The sequence below is a fragment of the Bactrocera oleae genome, chromosome X, assembly GCF_042242935.1.
Source record: "Bactrocera oleae isolate idBacOlea1 chromosome X, idBacOlea1, whole genome shotgun sequence".
Classification (NCBI taxonomy): Eukaryota; Metazoa; Arthropoda; class Insecta; order Diptera; family Tephritidae; genus Bactrocera; species Bactrocera oleae.
The window spans coordinates 18,529,637-18,546,086 of NC_091541.1; the positions used below are offsets into that span (position 1 = coordinate 18,529,637).

General features: G+C 35.0%; 1 protein-coding gene across 4 annotated transcripts in view; it reads right to left on the reverse strand.

The window, feature by feature from the left end:
* Positions 1 to 4,407: 4,407 nt before the first annotated feature.
* Positions 4,408 to 16,450, reverse strand: part of Sox102F (transcription factor Sox102F) — a 160,541-nt gene continuing 148,498 nt past the window's right edge. For 3 of the 4 annotated variants that reach the window (XM_070112508.1, XM_070112509.1, XM_070112510.1), the window contains one exon: positions 4,408 to 7,429. In XM_070112508.1, coding sequence (XP_069968609.1) covers positions 4,990 to 7,254 — 2,265 coding nt within the window. In that variant the 5' untranslated portion in view covers positions 7,255 to 7,429 and the 3' untranslated portion in view covers positions 4,408 to 4,989. The remainder of the gene's footprint in view (positions 7,430 to 16,450) is intronic. The other variant, XM_070112512.1, reaches the window with a different exon arrangement.

A 16,450-nucleotide genomic window follows, 5' to 3' on the forward strand; every position in this document is an offset into this window, starting at 1 on the left:
TACCGGAAATGTGAACCCCAAGCCTACGACAGACTTTTTCCAGAAAATATCGGTCTATGTGTGAGATATATAATTGACATTAGGACTGAATCGTTTTCTGAGAATAGTATGTCTGTATGTCAAAAAAGGGTTGAATCTGGTCAATATTTCCTTTAGCCCTCATATTCCTAATAGAAAATGTTTCGAACTGCCGGCTGACTCGATACCCCATATATCGGCATATACACGAGTTAGCTTAATTAAATTGAGTGAGCGTGTTTTTCTCCAAACGCAAGCATCTCTGTGGACTAAGTGCGATTGACTTTACTCCTTATATATTGTTGATGGTATGTGAGGAACATACTGAAACTTAGAGAGCATCTGTTTCTGTTAATAATATGTAGTAATGCCAAAAATAGATAAAATCGGGTCAATACCACACCTGTCTCCCATATACCTAATAAAAGTTTTTCAAACTTTCGATTTGCCTTATACCGTATATATTGGTCAATATTGGATGTACCTTATTTTACTACCAAGAATATGTGATATTATAGTTATTGTACTACGAATGATAATACCCGTTATTTTAGCAATCCACTGAACATGAATGGAGTTGGTCTAGACCGTATTCTTTATTTCTTTTCCCTAATACGATCAATTCCGATCTTCTAGTTGACGTATAGTATATTAAATTTAGCCTCTTCGGTTATGTTTATGTCAGATATATTTCATGTGAGGATGCTTTAATATAATTTTTACTGACAGGAAGTAAAATATAGTTATAAAAATAATTGAATCTATGACCTATAATATAACTTAATAAAATACTAAATTTGATTGCAATTCATTCACATTTTCGTGGAATAATTAATGTTGAATTCTTTCGCCACATTTTTTAATATTTATAAAGTTAGCCAATACCTGAAGTCTTTTTCTTATCTCTGGTTCTTGCACGTTGCAAGAATATGAAATTTTTTGTTACATTTTGTAATTTTTGATTTGATTCTCATCGGCGATTCATATCAGTGTGTATATTCAGAACTGCATATTTTTTATTAGTGGTGCACAAAAAAAGGTAGCGACGCAAAGAAGTCATAGGAAGTGATCGACATTGTTTAATATGATATTGAGAATAATGGTTACATACCTGAATTGAGAGAACGTTTTAAATCGATTGGCTACATATGTAAACAAAATGGACTACTTTCTGTAAACCAAACAATATTCAGTCCTCCAATACGAATATGGGTGGCTGAATATAAAGGAGCTAATTGTATTGAAATCCACCGAAAACACATCTCAGCAAATAGCGGAAAGTGTTAGTCGAGGTCGTCCTAAGGTTGATTTGGCGGAGTCTTCAGGGAGAACAAAGCTTAGCTTACCTGATTGAAATAGATGATTCCGATGTTTCTGCTTTACGCAATGAACCTCAAATCCAAACTTTTTGGCAGCATATCCAAATGAAGTAATTTCACTCATACTGGAGACCGCCATGTCTTAAAGCCTAAATTTGCTTATAAGAAACATCGTGAGTAGCAAAGTATCCTTTGATTTATATCCCAGCAATCAAAGTATAGTAAACGCAAAAAAGAAAACCACAGAGTACAAGTATTTCTATAGGCGAATCTCATGCTGAAGTGGAGTTGCAAAGTTTATTAGACAATACAACATCGAGAATATTGAAGCTTCAATTAAATGCAGTCGAATGAATCATGGGTACTTCAATTGAAAATTTAGTATTAATTGGAAGTTCGTTTTCAGTATAAAAGAGACAACCAAACTGTCAATCGAAAAGGAAAAGTAGTTGAGAAAGAAAATAAATCAACTCAAGCCGACAGAATTATTTATATATTATATAATAGAAAGATATTTGTTGAGCATAGTTTACAACAGACTATGGTGGCTGGCAAAGTATGCAATGCCTTAAGTAAATCATCCTCATCCAAATGATACATATGTGGGGCAAGTATAAAGGATATGAATAACTTGGCTAACTGTGTAAAGACGTGAAAAGAAAATATTTCGAATTTGGTTTATCCCACTTCATGTAAAAATACGTTTCGTTGAAATCACCATCAAAATGTGCCATGTTAGAACTCTAAAGCTTAAGTTAAAAGTTTTGGAACAAAAGAAGAAAATTCAAGCATCGTTTTGTGAAAGAAACCACTTTTAAGTATTTTTTCAAAACCTTATTGAAAGTTTTAGGGCCTTGCTACAATGAGAGGTATTTGTGCGCATCATCGGCATGTAAGTGCAATTACTGTGCTATGTGAGCTATAGGATGCCGTCGACCGATGTGGCCTATTTTTATACTATTGCAACATGTTGCTACAGAGTATAATAGCTTTATACACCTAACGGTTGTTTGTTGTTTAACTAAAACTAATCGAGATAGATATCGAGTTATATATATTTACATAAATGATCAGAATGACGAGACGAGTTGAAATCCGGGTGACTGAACTTTTTGTTTGCATGGCCACACGAGCGGAACATATTGTGCGGCAGAGGACTTGAGTACACAGACATTTATAGATGATTACGATCACTTCATAAGTCGACGAGGTATCTGCACCACTTAATACCGAGTTATAAGGACACAATTCGTGAATTGAATTCTCTAACACAGAGTGACTTCCGTATCGAACGTCCACTTAATTGTCGCCCAGATCCCTTTTTGCCCGAGGATCCAGCAAATCGCCTTCGATATTGGCAACGCCTCCAGAAAATGCTGGAACACTTTTGGCATCGCTAGCATTCCGAATACCTAATTACACATCAGACTCAGAATAAATGGACCCAATTTTTAGCATGGTGATGTAGTTCTTATACGTGCTGAAAATCTACCAGCATCAGTTTGGTGCATGGGACGGGTAATTGACGTTCACTCGCGCAGTGATGGCCTGATATAGTGAAAATTGAGTACAATACAAATCAGAGATCATCAAGCGGACTTTCTATTAAAAAGCGATGTCAGCGACCGGTACAGAAATTATGCCGCTTAACAGGTCCCGCAGAAGAATTACTGAACCGTGGGTATTCAGCCAAGCAATACGTTCAAGATTTAAGTTCATTAGAATGCAGTTCTGCATATAATTAGTAAGAACGCAAATCAGTACCAATCAGCTGATTCCTGAATGCTGAATGATCAGCATAATTGTGGTCTCCTTTTAGCATTGTATTTGTAGATTAGTAGTTTCACTCTAGAATAGGGAATATATATGTAAACTCAAAATAAAGGGTGATCTATTTAAGGGTTCCCTACTTTTTTAAAGCAAAAACAAAGAAAATTCAAATTTAATGGGGAATGTTTATTATCATTCGAAAGAACATTATTTGGCATTTATTTTTTGAAAATTATCTTTTTCAAATGTTGGCTGCGGCTATGTCTAAGATGGTCGATCCGTTGAGGCCAATTTTCGATGACTCGTTCGAGCATTTCGACTGGTAACACGCGTGATGTTTTGCTCCAAGGCCTGAATTGAACAGGGATTGTCCGCATATACTTTAGACTTTACATATCCCCACAGGAAAAAGTCTAACGGTGTGATATCACATGATCCTGGCGGTCAATCGACCGGGTCAAAACGTAAAATTATTTGCTCACCGAAGTGTTCTCTCAATAAATTCATTGATTGATACGATGTGTGGTAAGTGGCGTCGTCTTGTTGAAACTACTTGTAAATGTCATCAAGACGACATGCTTCAATTTCAGGTATTAAATAGTTGGTTACCATGGCGCGATAAGGGTCGCCATTGACGGTTGCGTTCTCACCGGCATTACTTTTGAAGACATATGGACCGATGATTTTATCGGCCCACAAACCACACCAAACCGTTGATTTTTCTGAGTAAAATGGCAGCTATTAAATATATTTAGGTTGCTCTTCGTCCTAAATGCAACAATCTTACTTCTTTACATATCCTTTGAGCCAGAAATGGGCCTCAATGCTGAACAAAAATTGGCTCGAAAATGTCGGATCTTTTTAAAACTTTTCAGTTTTGTCAACACTTGACAATGTTCCACCGCCTTTGAGTCATATACATATATTGCGAGAGTAACAAATTTTGGGTTACAGCCAAACGGAGGCCTTCCTTACTTGCCTTTATCAGTTGCATATTGCTAGACTATAAAATGTTTGCTTTACCCGGACCTGAGCCCTTCTGTACTTATTACAATAACGTTTTACAGATATATATATTTAAATACTTTACCTAGAATTTTATTGTAAACTTCGAGAGTGTTCGGCTGCAACTGAACATGGACCTTTCACAACTTGTTTACATGGATTAATATATAACGAGTTTATGAATTTAGAAATACGAGTATACTACTTTATGTGAGGTTTATCAGCTAAGTGTAGGGAGACTTATGAACTTGTGCATGGGTAATAATAAACCTTCCAATGAAAAGCGGCTGCGATATTTGTATTCAAGACGTAATAATCTTTATTATCGATCATTGTTTGAAGAACATATTGTAATTATAGCCTACCCAATGTGTACACACGAGTTTGTCGAATTATTTTATTTTTTAAGCATTTTGTGGGCTATTTAACTTTAACTTATGGCACAGTAGATATCGTTGCGAGTTGAAAATTTTAATTACTTACTTTCTTCCTGGCTTTTAAGTTTCTTCTTGTATAATTTGTACATAAAATAAGAACGTAGCAAAGCATTACAATATTTATATTTAAATGTGTACAAAAATGTAATTAACTAAATAATAGATGTTAGCTTAGGTATATCATAACTTTGGACAAGATTCTAGAAGGTTAAAAATATATGTTAAAACTCAATATACACATGCTCATAACAGAGTATATTATAAGCATGTAAATATATTGGCATTTTATTTATGATCTTTGTATACGTAGTGAGAATGGCACATGGTTCAATAAAATTGCTTAAGTACATAATTATTATTACTAAGTATTAGCTTTACATAACTAAATAATGGTATTATTTGATAATATTAGATGTATATAATATTTTGTACAAATAATTTCAATCATCATCTCGAGAACTGAAGCTGGGAGTGTTGCCTTCTGACGAAAAACCAGAGTGCGGTGACATACTATCAGGCGGGTAATAAAAGTTGCCGCTAAGTGATGTCACACCATTCGAAGTGACCGCTCCTTCCATAACCACATTTGAATTGTCTATATGGGTCACTCCGAATGTTCCTACCATTGTGTCGTTAATTTGATGATCCATATCTTGAACATGATAAGCTACTGCAGTGGAATTTTTTACATTGCAGCCAACGATAATATCCGTATCGTTAATTAATTGTCCTGCGGCACAGCTGGATGTGTTAGTGTTTGCTACCCCACCTGTAACGGCATTACCACGGCACCATAACTGGCGCATTTCAGCTCGTCTATTCCGCATTAAGACCTTGTATTCCGATATACGCATCTTTTTACCATCTACGATACATGTGCGTTTTGGGCGCGGCCGGTAACGGTAATCAGGATGTTGTTCCATATGTAATTTTGATAGTCGGGACTGTTCTTCATAGTATGGTTGTTTATCAGCATTGGTCATGGCCTTCCACCGTGCTCCAAGAATTTTTGAAATATTTGAATTATGCATATCCGGACAGGCTTTTAATATTTTTCGCCTTTCATCTTTAGCCCAAACCATAAAAGCGTTCATGGGTCTTTTTATGTGAGGCGTGACATGTACGACATGCCCCTTAGAGTTATTTGCCGCCATGGAATGATTTTTGTTTTTATGGTCATTTTCGTACATAATTTCTATCGATTCAGAAACCCTGAGAATATCTTGTTTAAGCAGATGTTTTTCTTGGTGTTTTCGACGTAAAGAGTGTGCGTGTGGTGAAAATGTATGCTCAATTTGAATATGAGAGTGTTGGTGGGGGTTATTTTTGTTTTGTTCTTGCTGTTGGGGTATTGCTAAAGGTCCAAATTGATCAGCGACTGGTTTCGTTTCGTCCAATTTTTCCACGCATTTCAATATAGAGCCACAGTTGGTTTTTATTGTGTTTGCAAAGCGGATATTTTCTGTAGCTATGTCTTCTTCTGGATTGCTTCCTTCAGAGCTGCTCCGGTAGGCTATTTGAACAACTGATCCTAAATTGGTTGGTTGAAACAAATGTTGTTGTTGATGATTCAAGGGATCTGGATTTGAGATGGTATCCGGTGCATTAACGGCTGTGCTCCACATACGACATGCCAATAAATTTGCACCAGCTTCGCTAAGCCCACTATTAGTTAAATGTGTTCCCCTTTGATCATTACAAGGGGATGAACATCGATGTGCTGTAGTACCTGATGTTCTTGTAACTGTGATATGCTTTTGGATCTGATTTTTAGGTCTATATGGTAAGTAAATCCCAGGTAAACCTACTGCTGCTGAACGTGTTACTCTCATTGAGTTCTTTAAAAGCATTCCGCTTGAGTTATCATCAGATTTCATTTCCGTATGTGAGGTTTCTGCTGGTGCTGACCAAGATATCGGAGAAGATGATGTTAATAAAGCCAATACTTCACGCTGTTTATGTAATCCAGGAGAGGTGGATGTAAAAGATGGTGGTGATGGGCATGGTGAAATTTGATGTTTAGACAAATTGAGAGGTGTATCTGTTACCGAAATATCTTGGTCATAGAGTTCTTCATCCATTTCAACGGCATTAAATGTAGTTATTTCATTTAATTCTGATTGTCCTTTTTCATTTGAACTAACAGTGTCATCGATATCTACTTGTGATACACGAAATTTATTATTATAAACCGTATTTAAATGAGTCATGGGAGATTCTGGCGCAGTGACACCATCATCGGTAGAATATAATAATATTGGCAAAGAAGAAGACAATGTAAAGTTATCACCTGCAATACTATCGCATTGTTTTGGTGACTGTGTTTCTCCTTTGCTGACGCTCCTATTTGCGCTGCTATGTCTACCATTATTCCTATTGACGATAGCTTTGGAATTGGTGGATTTGTAGTTAATAGGACTAATCCTATTATTGCCATTGCTACTGCTGGCGACTGCAGCAGCGGCTACCAACGCAGCTTGAATATGCGCAGCAGCAACAGCAGCAGTAGACCACATAGGCTGCATAACTTCAGTTATTGGTTTGTTGAATACTTGTAATTTCAAACTGTTGTTGTGTTCAATACGGCTATAAAAGGACGGGGATACTTGCAATTCTATGAAGGGCAATGACGTAAAATATATGAATGGTTTCAGAAATGGAACTAATGCAGTATACTGAACTGACTGAAGATGTTGCTGATACATAGATTAGTAGCAGTTTTTTTCAACTCAACGTTAATGTTTATATGGTGTATAGAACGACGTTGCACTTGAAAAATAAGTCATATTATGACTATATAACAAATATCTTCCGTTATGTAGCTCAGTTGCTCTGGAGGCGACATATTATTTCCTAGGCCAGTTTTTATTGAATATGCAACTGCAAGTAAATATGAGAAAGCGCCGTATATTAAAATATAAACTGTTATAGATTATAATCAAATAGTGAAAACAAGTAAAGAAAGCCTAAGTTCGGCTGCAGCCGAACATTACATACTTTTGCAATTAGCAAGAATAAAGACCCTGAAATATTTTCAGGTGTTAGCAAAATACTAGTAATTAAATAAATAAAAAAATATATATTGTACATAAATTCAACATTCGTTATTTCATGATATAGTGTAAGAACTAGGAAAGAGCATTTCTAAGACCAGTTTTTATTGACTATTAAATATGAAGTAAAGTAAATATGAAAAAGCGCCGTATATTAAAATATAAACTGATTAAGATTATAAAGAAATGATGAAAAGAATTAAAGAAAGTCTAAGTTCGGGTGCAGTCTAATATTATATACTCTTACAATGTACAAGAATCAAGTTGACTCAGGCAAAACACTCGTTTAAACTCGCCATGCCCCGGGGTCGCATGGCATTATACTAGTGCAGTTACAACATGCTGTCAAAGTGTTGTGCAACTGGCAGACACCCATCTATGGGAAATCGTTAGCTGCGATCAGTGGTCAGAGCTGCGTTCATCCTGAAGGCCGGTACGAAGCTCCCTGCCCTCTGTCATGGTCAAGGACTTTAAGGCAATCAGCCTCACCTCTTCTACTGAGAGGCTGATTGACTGTCACATAAGAGGCTGCATTCCAAGAGATAGTTTCTCAGGAGCACAACACGCTTATATAAGGTTGACAAATATCCGCTTTTTTGCTCTTCATTCAAAGCTTTATAAAAAGTGTTACAGTGATCGGATTTAGTTAAAATATGCGCCGTTTTGTTCGATGATCTCTTTCCATCTAGACGGCAACTTCATAATACCTTCCTCGTAAAAGCCCCCCTCCTTATTTGCGAAGAATGCGGACAGCCACTTTTCACAAGCCTCTTTTGAGTTCAACTTCACACCACCAAGGGCATTCGCCATGGACAGGAACAGGTGGTAATCACTTGGCGCTACGTCCGGGCTATATGGTGGATGCGATAAAACCTCCCATCCGAGCTCCCGTAGCTTCTGACGAGTCATCAACGAAGTGTGTGGTCTGGCGTTGTCCTGGTGGAACACTACACCCTTCCTGTTGGTCTAATTTTGGACGCTTCTGGTCGATCGCCTGCTTCAAGCGGTCCAGTTGTTCGCAGTAGATAGTAGAATTAAGCGTCTGGCCATATGGGAGCAGCTCATAGTGGATGATTCCCTTCCAATCCCACCAAACACACAGCAAAACCTTCCTGGCCGTCAATCCCGGCTTGGTCACTGTTTAGGACGATTCACCGGCCTTCGACCACGACCGTTTTCGCTTGATATTGTCGTATGTGATCCATTTTTCGTCGCCAGTCACCATCCGCTTCAAGAATGGGACTCGTTCGTTCCGTTTCAGGAGCATATCGCAGACGTTGATTCGGTCCAGAAGGTTTTTTTGCGTCAAATTATGCGGCACCCAAACATCAAACTTTTTTTTGTATCCAGCCTTCTGCAGATGGTTCAAAATGGTTTGGTGACTAACTCCCATCTCCTGGCCGATGTCACGAGATGCCATATGCCGGTCTAACTCGATGTATTCCATGATTTGATCGGTATTTGTCGTCACAGGTCTTCCGCCGGCTGGCTTATCCATGGTGTCGTTTTCACCGGCTCTGAATAGTCGAAACCATTCCTCCGCGGTTCGAAGTGATAGAGTACCATCCCCCAAAACACCATTAATCTCACGGAACGTTTCTCTAGCGGATTTGCCTTTAACGAAGGAAAACTTTAAAATAGCGCGAATTTCGGCGTTAGTGAACTCCATGTTTACACGTCTATAACTGTTGAACGCAATATCCAAACTAATCATGCATAGCGTTGTTTTGTAGGTTATGTCAAGACCTTTCAAATTATGTATAGTGTTGCCAGATACGAGCTCTGTAGCGCTTTGTACATAGCCGCGAAATTCAAAAGACAAAAAAGCGGAAGGGAGATATTTGACAACCTTATATTAAAGGTATGGAAATTGGCACTGCTCTGCATACTATCGTGGAAGGACAAGAGGATGAAATCAAATTTAAAGTATTCACAATTGGGATCTTCCTAGACATTGAGGGAGCATTGAGGGAGCTGTCAATGTTTGCCGGGTTCAATCGAATGTCAAACACCTTATCATCAGTCTTCTTTGCGTCAGAATGATTAAGACGGCCGTAAAGTAGTGTGTTGGTACCCTACAAGGTGCAGTTCTATTTCCCTTCTTATGGAGCATGGTCGCTGAAAAAACTTCAGGAACGCAAATAAACATATACAAAACAAGTAGAGAAGAGCTAAGTTCGGGTGTAACCGAAGGATCAAAGCCAAAGTTTTTAGGGGTTGGCAAAACTTTATACTAAACAATTAAACTATTATGGGCTTTGGGAGATGCTGGGTTGCATGTTAAGGGTCACGGCATGTTGAAGAAAAAACACTTTTCTTTCCATACCCGTTTTTTTCGCAAGAGGACGAAAACTCTCCTTCGGCATGCACAAATAAAGATGTCTGTTTATTCTGACATATATACATACAAGGTAGCAACTTATTTCCGCCAAACCATACGCCGACTAAAATACGCTTCATTTATTTACAATATATATATATATATGTTTTGTATACTGTTTTCTCTAAGCCCCCTACACCCTGTCTCATCAGAGTCCTGGGTATTGAGTGTTATCTTGAGTTTGGTGTTTATCTTTGGTACTAATAAATGTTGGTTTTGGTAGTTTTCCTACAATAGTCTGCGTGTTTCTTCTCTGTCAACTACATTGGGCTACCAATTGGGCTTTAGTATAGCATCCTCGATTTCGGATAGAAGGTGTTCCCCAGTTCAGTAATATAAATACAAATGTACTCGTATATATCCGCAGGAGACCTACTATTTTCGAGATATTCGCATTATATAGACAAGAAGATGTGATGGTGTTGGATATACCTGAATTGTTTTTTAAAAGCGCCAATTCAAAAAATTGTTCTACGCGAAACATTGATGATGACATGAAGGGTGTAACTCTTTCTTTTTAACACTAACTTTTCTTTAATGCGTATTTTTACTGTTACTTTCGAGACAAAGTACAGTTTCTCTTTTTCATCATGCTATTAATTCCATAATTGGCGATTCGAAGTAAGTTTTTAAATTTGAGAGCGTTGATAATTTTATTAAATATTTCTCTAATATATAAAATTTTATTGTCACGGATTTTGTTGCCAAACTTCTCCGAAACGGCTGAACGGATTTTGATCAAATTTGGTGTGCTTATCGGGTAGGTCTGAAAATAGGCCAACATCTTATTTTTCGTACCTCTTAACGGTTAAATATAAATAAAATATAAATATAACCTTTTTTTTACAAATTTTTTTGTTTAATTTTTTCACGATTTGCTTTTGAAAATTACATACAATTATAAGTTTTTACACCTATACAATCAACCGCAGATTTTTAGTCACAATTTTTATATTATTCTATTTCATCCAGAGGCAATCGAATATAATAATTGTTGTATGCTATAATTTTCATGTAGCATAGTGGTTTTATCAACCAATCTGTTCTCCCCGCCAGGTGTCTCCCGTTGTCACTTCTCAACCTGCAAACATCACGGGGTAGGAATGAAAATAAGCTTATTTTATTCTCATCAAGTCAAGTTAATCATATCATTTTCATAGCGAATTTAATATAATTTCTTTGTGCATCTCGAAAACGGCCGAAGCCGTTCACAAACGAAACAGCGCTTCTTAGCGTTACAAATCCACCAAAAACTTCGCTCATCGAATTTTTTGAATTGTGTAATCGTGCAAATGTTTTCTGTGCCTTTGCACAAACACTCTTCTTCAAAAGTAGCACGCTATTTTAAAATGGATCAATCGAAAAAATGGATACCTCGCAAGCAAGGCACACTAGTTGATGCGTACACCGGTTTATTCAAATCAAATTTGGGTCATGTATATACAGCCAGCCAGGGCTGTCTGAGTGCTTTTATCTGCGACTTTTCTTGTACGTATCAAAATGCATGCAAATAAACTTCCCTTTATAAGGAAGTATTAAAAATATATAAGTTTTTCCGGGAACACGCGGAATATATCAACAACGATTATTTTGGTTGTCCTGATGGAAAACTGAACTCTTTATTTCCAACTTACTTTTATTTATACATTTTGCTTAAAGCTATTTCACAATAATGATTAATTCTTACAATAAGGAGAGTATCAGTTACAATACAAGTAGCTTATACGGCATATTTCAGCAGAACGTTAAGCGTTCTGTTTAGTTTACAATTATCTTCGTGTGAGGGCCACCAGCAATATTTTGTTAAGAATGAATTATTCCATTCAGAAGGGAAAAAGCATATCGAACTCCTAAGTGACCAATAATTAGTGCGACTGCATTATTACAGAGCTTTAGTAACATTTTGTTTACAGTTACCTTAAAGCTGCTGTGTGGAGGCGGCCGTTAACTCCCTTCTTCAATATCATTTTTTGATAGGTTGTTAATTTTATCCAAAATAGCGTTATATGATATTTCTTGAAATTCTAAATTTTTATTTATTTTGGAAGTTCCATAAGATTTTTTAAATTTTACAATCCTATATCAAAATTACAATTATGTACCATAAAAATTAATGGTGTTTAAAAACTTTAATGCGTTCAGCTAAAATATTTATATTTTCAAGTTAAAGTTCTTTATTTATTAGTTTCAGTTCTTTTTTATATTCTTTATTAACATGATTCTTCTTTCAATATTTCCAAATTTTGCAATCGACATTTTCATATATTATATTGTTGATATTTGTATAATTTCGATTTCGTAAAGAATTTGTCTTTTCATCAACTGTGTGGTTTCCAGAGACTAATATTGCTCCTTCTTTAAAAACATCTATTCCTTTATGTTTTTCTTGAATTTTTTTACATTTACCTTTTTTTCTGGACAAAATATCTGGTAGGCAAGTATTTGTATAATTAATTTTACAATAGGTATTTTTCATTTCTTTTTTACAACTTTTTATATTTATATATTCTTTCTTACATTTTGCAATTTCTTTGTCAATTACTAGTTTACCGTCTTCTTGGGTGATTGCTCTTATTTCATAATATTTGCAATTATTTATAATTTTTAGATACTTAATATATATAACAATTACATCTTTATTTTGCAATACCTTAAAGTTAGAAAGTCCGTGTTCATTTTGAATTATATTTCTTATCTCATCTGAATGTAAAATTGCAGAGTAAAATTCCTACTTTTGGCATAGCTATTGTATGAACCAGTTTTTGTAGTTCAGTTATTAAAAATTGTCATTTTCTTTTCATTAAAAGTCTAACGTGGGCTTTTTCGTTTACATTTTTAATTGTTTCTGTTAAATGACAGATCATTTTAAAATTTCAGAGTATGTTGTGTATTGTTTATTGTAATTTACAATTATATCGTTTATTAATACTAAATCGTCATGATCTGATGTTTCTGCTATCCACTTCCATAGTGTCTATAATTCAATTATGCCTATTTTATATCTTGTATCTTCCTTTTGTATTTGCTCTAATGAAGTGGCGATAAGTTCAATTTCTGGTGGTGATGTATCTAAATCATTAATATATGCTACCTCATCTTCATTATTCCCTTGTAAATTATTATATCTGTATTTTTTATTATTATAACTTTTGTCTGAATTTATAAGTTCTCTGAAATAAGTTAAATTAGTAATGTGAAAATTGTCGCAATAGTCATTATATAAAGCTACATCTTCATCGTCTAATAACACATAATCCTCTATTGTGTAGTCCACAATGTCCATCATTGTTTGAGCAATTAATATTAGAAATATTAAGAGTATCAATTTCTGAAAATAAATATTAAAGGTTTAATATTATATTTGTGTACTATTCTATTTCTATACTTGTAGTTCATTCTAACCTTATTCCTTAAATCTTCTTTTACTACTCGTTTCTTGTATCTAGGTTTTAGCTATGTCTCTTCCCTATTTACTTCTTTCAGTACATTACATACTTATATATTCTTCCTTTATGGTATGCATCTAGCGAAAGGGAAATGGGTATTGTTTATTCCATATAGGAGTTTCAACAATTGTCGTGATTTCTGTCCGTTTAAAACGGTAAATTCATGTTTATTGAGGAATATATTTGATTTATTTGATTTCTTATTTTTTCCCTCAAATATTCAATTATTTCTTTATTTATGCCGGTATTTTCTTCGGCTGGTGCTTCAGATAATTTTCTTGATTGTCGGTACGTACATCAACTAGCGTTGTAGAACTTTTTTGTTCCAGAATATATTTTTTATTTTTGTTGCCAGTATTACCATCGACTGGCGTTGTAGAACTTTTTTATTCCACAATATATCTTTTATAATTAAATCTTCATTGTGCTGGTATAAGTCTTCAGCTGGCACTTTAGGAGTCTTTGCTCCCTAAATAATTATATCTCCTTTAATGTTTTCATATTTTAAATTTGCTCCGATTCACCTCCTAAGGTAAATACGTCTTCTTTATTTTAATTATTTATTATAATCTTTTTTCTTTCAATTTGATCACTGCATTAATTTCTCTAAAAAAATTGAATCCAATTAAAAAATCTGCTTCTAAATTCTCGATTTCGTTAAAGAATTTATCTTTTACCAAATAGAGTGATAAAATTATACTAACGTGTTATCGAAAATCCATTAATTGTTTTTACCCTTTTATATATATCTAATTCATTTCTATTCTCATAAATTCCTGATTCTATATAGCAATTTGTTGCGCCCGTATCTAAAAGTATGTTACAATTTTAGCCACTAACCCTGTCATGTAGGAAAATATATGACAGAGTTAATTTTGATCTAAAAATTTATCCTCTTTAATATTATATTATTTATTCTTTGTGTTTTATGTGGTGGATGAGTACTTAGTTGTGCGTTGGCATATAGTCGTTTATCTATAGTATTTATTCGTGTATTCTGTACATTATTATTTACGTTATAATGTGGTCGGTTTTGGACTCGAGTACTTGGAACGACATCCATTGGGGTAGGTCTTGGCTGAATGTTTTGCTGAAATTACCTTTGATTGTAGCCTCTTTGTAGTTGGGTTTGTGGAAACTGTAAATTATTATTAAAATTCCCGTTATTGAAGTTATTAGTACGCTGTCTGTAATGACTCGGATTTTTCCCGCATTGACGCGAAAATTGCTCGCATATTGTTTGATTCTAGTGCTTGTGCTCCTTGGTGTCACTTGGTGATAGTGTAAATAATATGATGGCTAAATTTCCATTTCGACCTGTTATAAATATACGCAAAGCATCCCTCCTATTTTTTGGGTGTAATTCTTTAGTTATGGCACTATCTGATCCGTAAGTCATTATCGTTTTGTTAAGTAGTAAGGTTAATTTTTCATTAATACTATTATGGTATTTAAAAATTGATTAACTACCCTGTCGCAAAATACTAATCTCCTGTTCGATAATATAAGCTGGTCGTTTGTTTTCCATAAAATTCTGGCAGTAACTTGACCACCTCAAGCGACTCATCATAATTGATATGTGGATCGATCACTTCTATTTTATAACAAACGACTGTAGTTTACTGTGTTAAATCCTGTAGCTGCGGTAACTAGTCTGGCAACAAGATTCTCGTTCTCACTATTTCGAGGCATTTTTTCATATATATTTTAGTTTTCGTATGTTTTAAATATGGGCAAGTTTCAGTACTATGGTTGCCCTTACAATGATTACAATAGTACAGCTTTTCGTATTTCAGTGTACTTGAATTATTTCCCATTTAAAACAATATTTTTCTTTTAGGAAAGGATGCTTTTTATTATGTTTTAATATTGTTTTAAACGTCTTTCCTATTCGCATACTCTAATCATTGCGATCGTTTCAGATACTATATCCCTATTGTCATACAGATATCCTTATCGTCATAATCCTCAACCGTTGCTTCTTTGTTTTTTCCTATGTATTTAAAAACTGCCCTAATTTATTGTAAGGGTTTTCGCTTTTCCCTTAGTCTTGAACTATTTTTTCTAATTTGTCAATGTCGAAATCTACTGGTAATGCCCCTGAAATTTAATATTACACATATTTCTAATAACGCGGGCACGATTTATAATAAATATATAAATAATGCAATTTTAATTTTCTTATCTTGTTTTGTTTTTATATTTTTTATTTGTTTGATCTTTTCTGGGGAAGGAAACTCTTTTATTCTGAAAGGTCTGGAGTTCAGAATCGCAGAATTGAGTTAACGTTATAAACCGGAGGGTCTCCCTTGCGATGATGAATCGCGGTTTCAAAATGGTTTGTTATATGGATTTTTTATCGCTTGCAATTATTATACTCTCGCAACCTGTTGCTACAGAGTATAATAGTTTTGTTCACCTAACGGTTGTTTGTATCACCTAAAACTAATACAGTTAGATATAGGGTTATATATATATAAATGATCAGGATGAAGAGACGAGTTGAAATCCGGGTGACTGTCTGCCCGTCCGTCCGTCCGTCCGTGCAAGCTCTAACTTGAGTAAAAATTGAGATATCTTTATGAAACTTGGTAACCGATTTCAACCAAATTCGGTACATAGCATTCTTTTTATATTTCTAAGTTATAATGCGAAAATGGGCGACCACCAACACCATTTTCAATTTCATCTGATTCTTTCACTTTCCACTATGCATATCAAGCAACAATGATTATATCGGGGTAAAACTTTGCGTGAATAATACGTTTAAAGTATGCCACCTTGTGACCAAAAATTGTCTAAATCGAGCAAAAACTGTTCAAGAACCTAAGTACTAAATATGTGGACCCCAGTGCCTATAGTTGACCTTCTACCGAAAATATCAGTCAATCCACAAAGAAATCTCAAACGAGTATACCATTTGCTTTGCGAGAGTATAAAATGTTCGGTTACATCCGAACTTAGCACTTCCTTACTTGTTTTTCTTTAATTTCTTTCAGTTTCAGTTTCTTCTGTATAATAA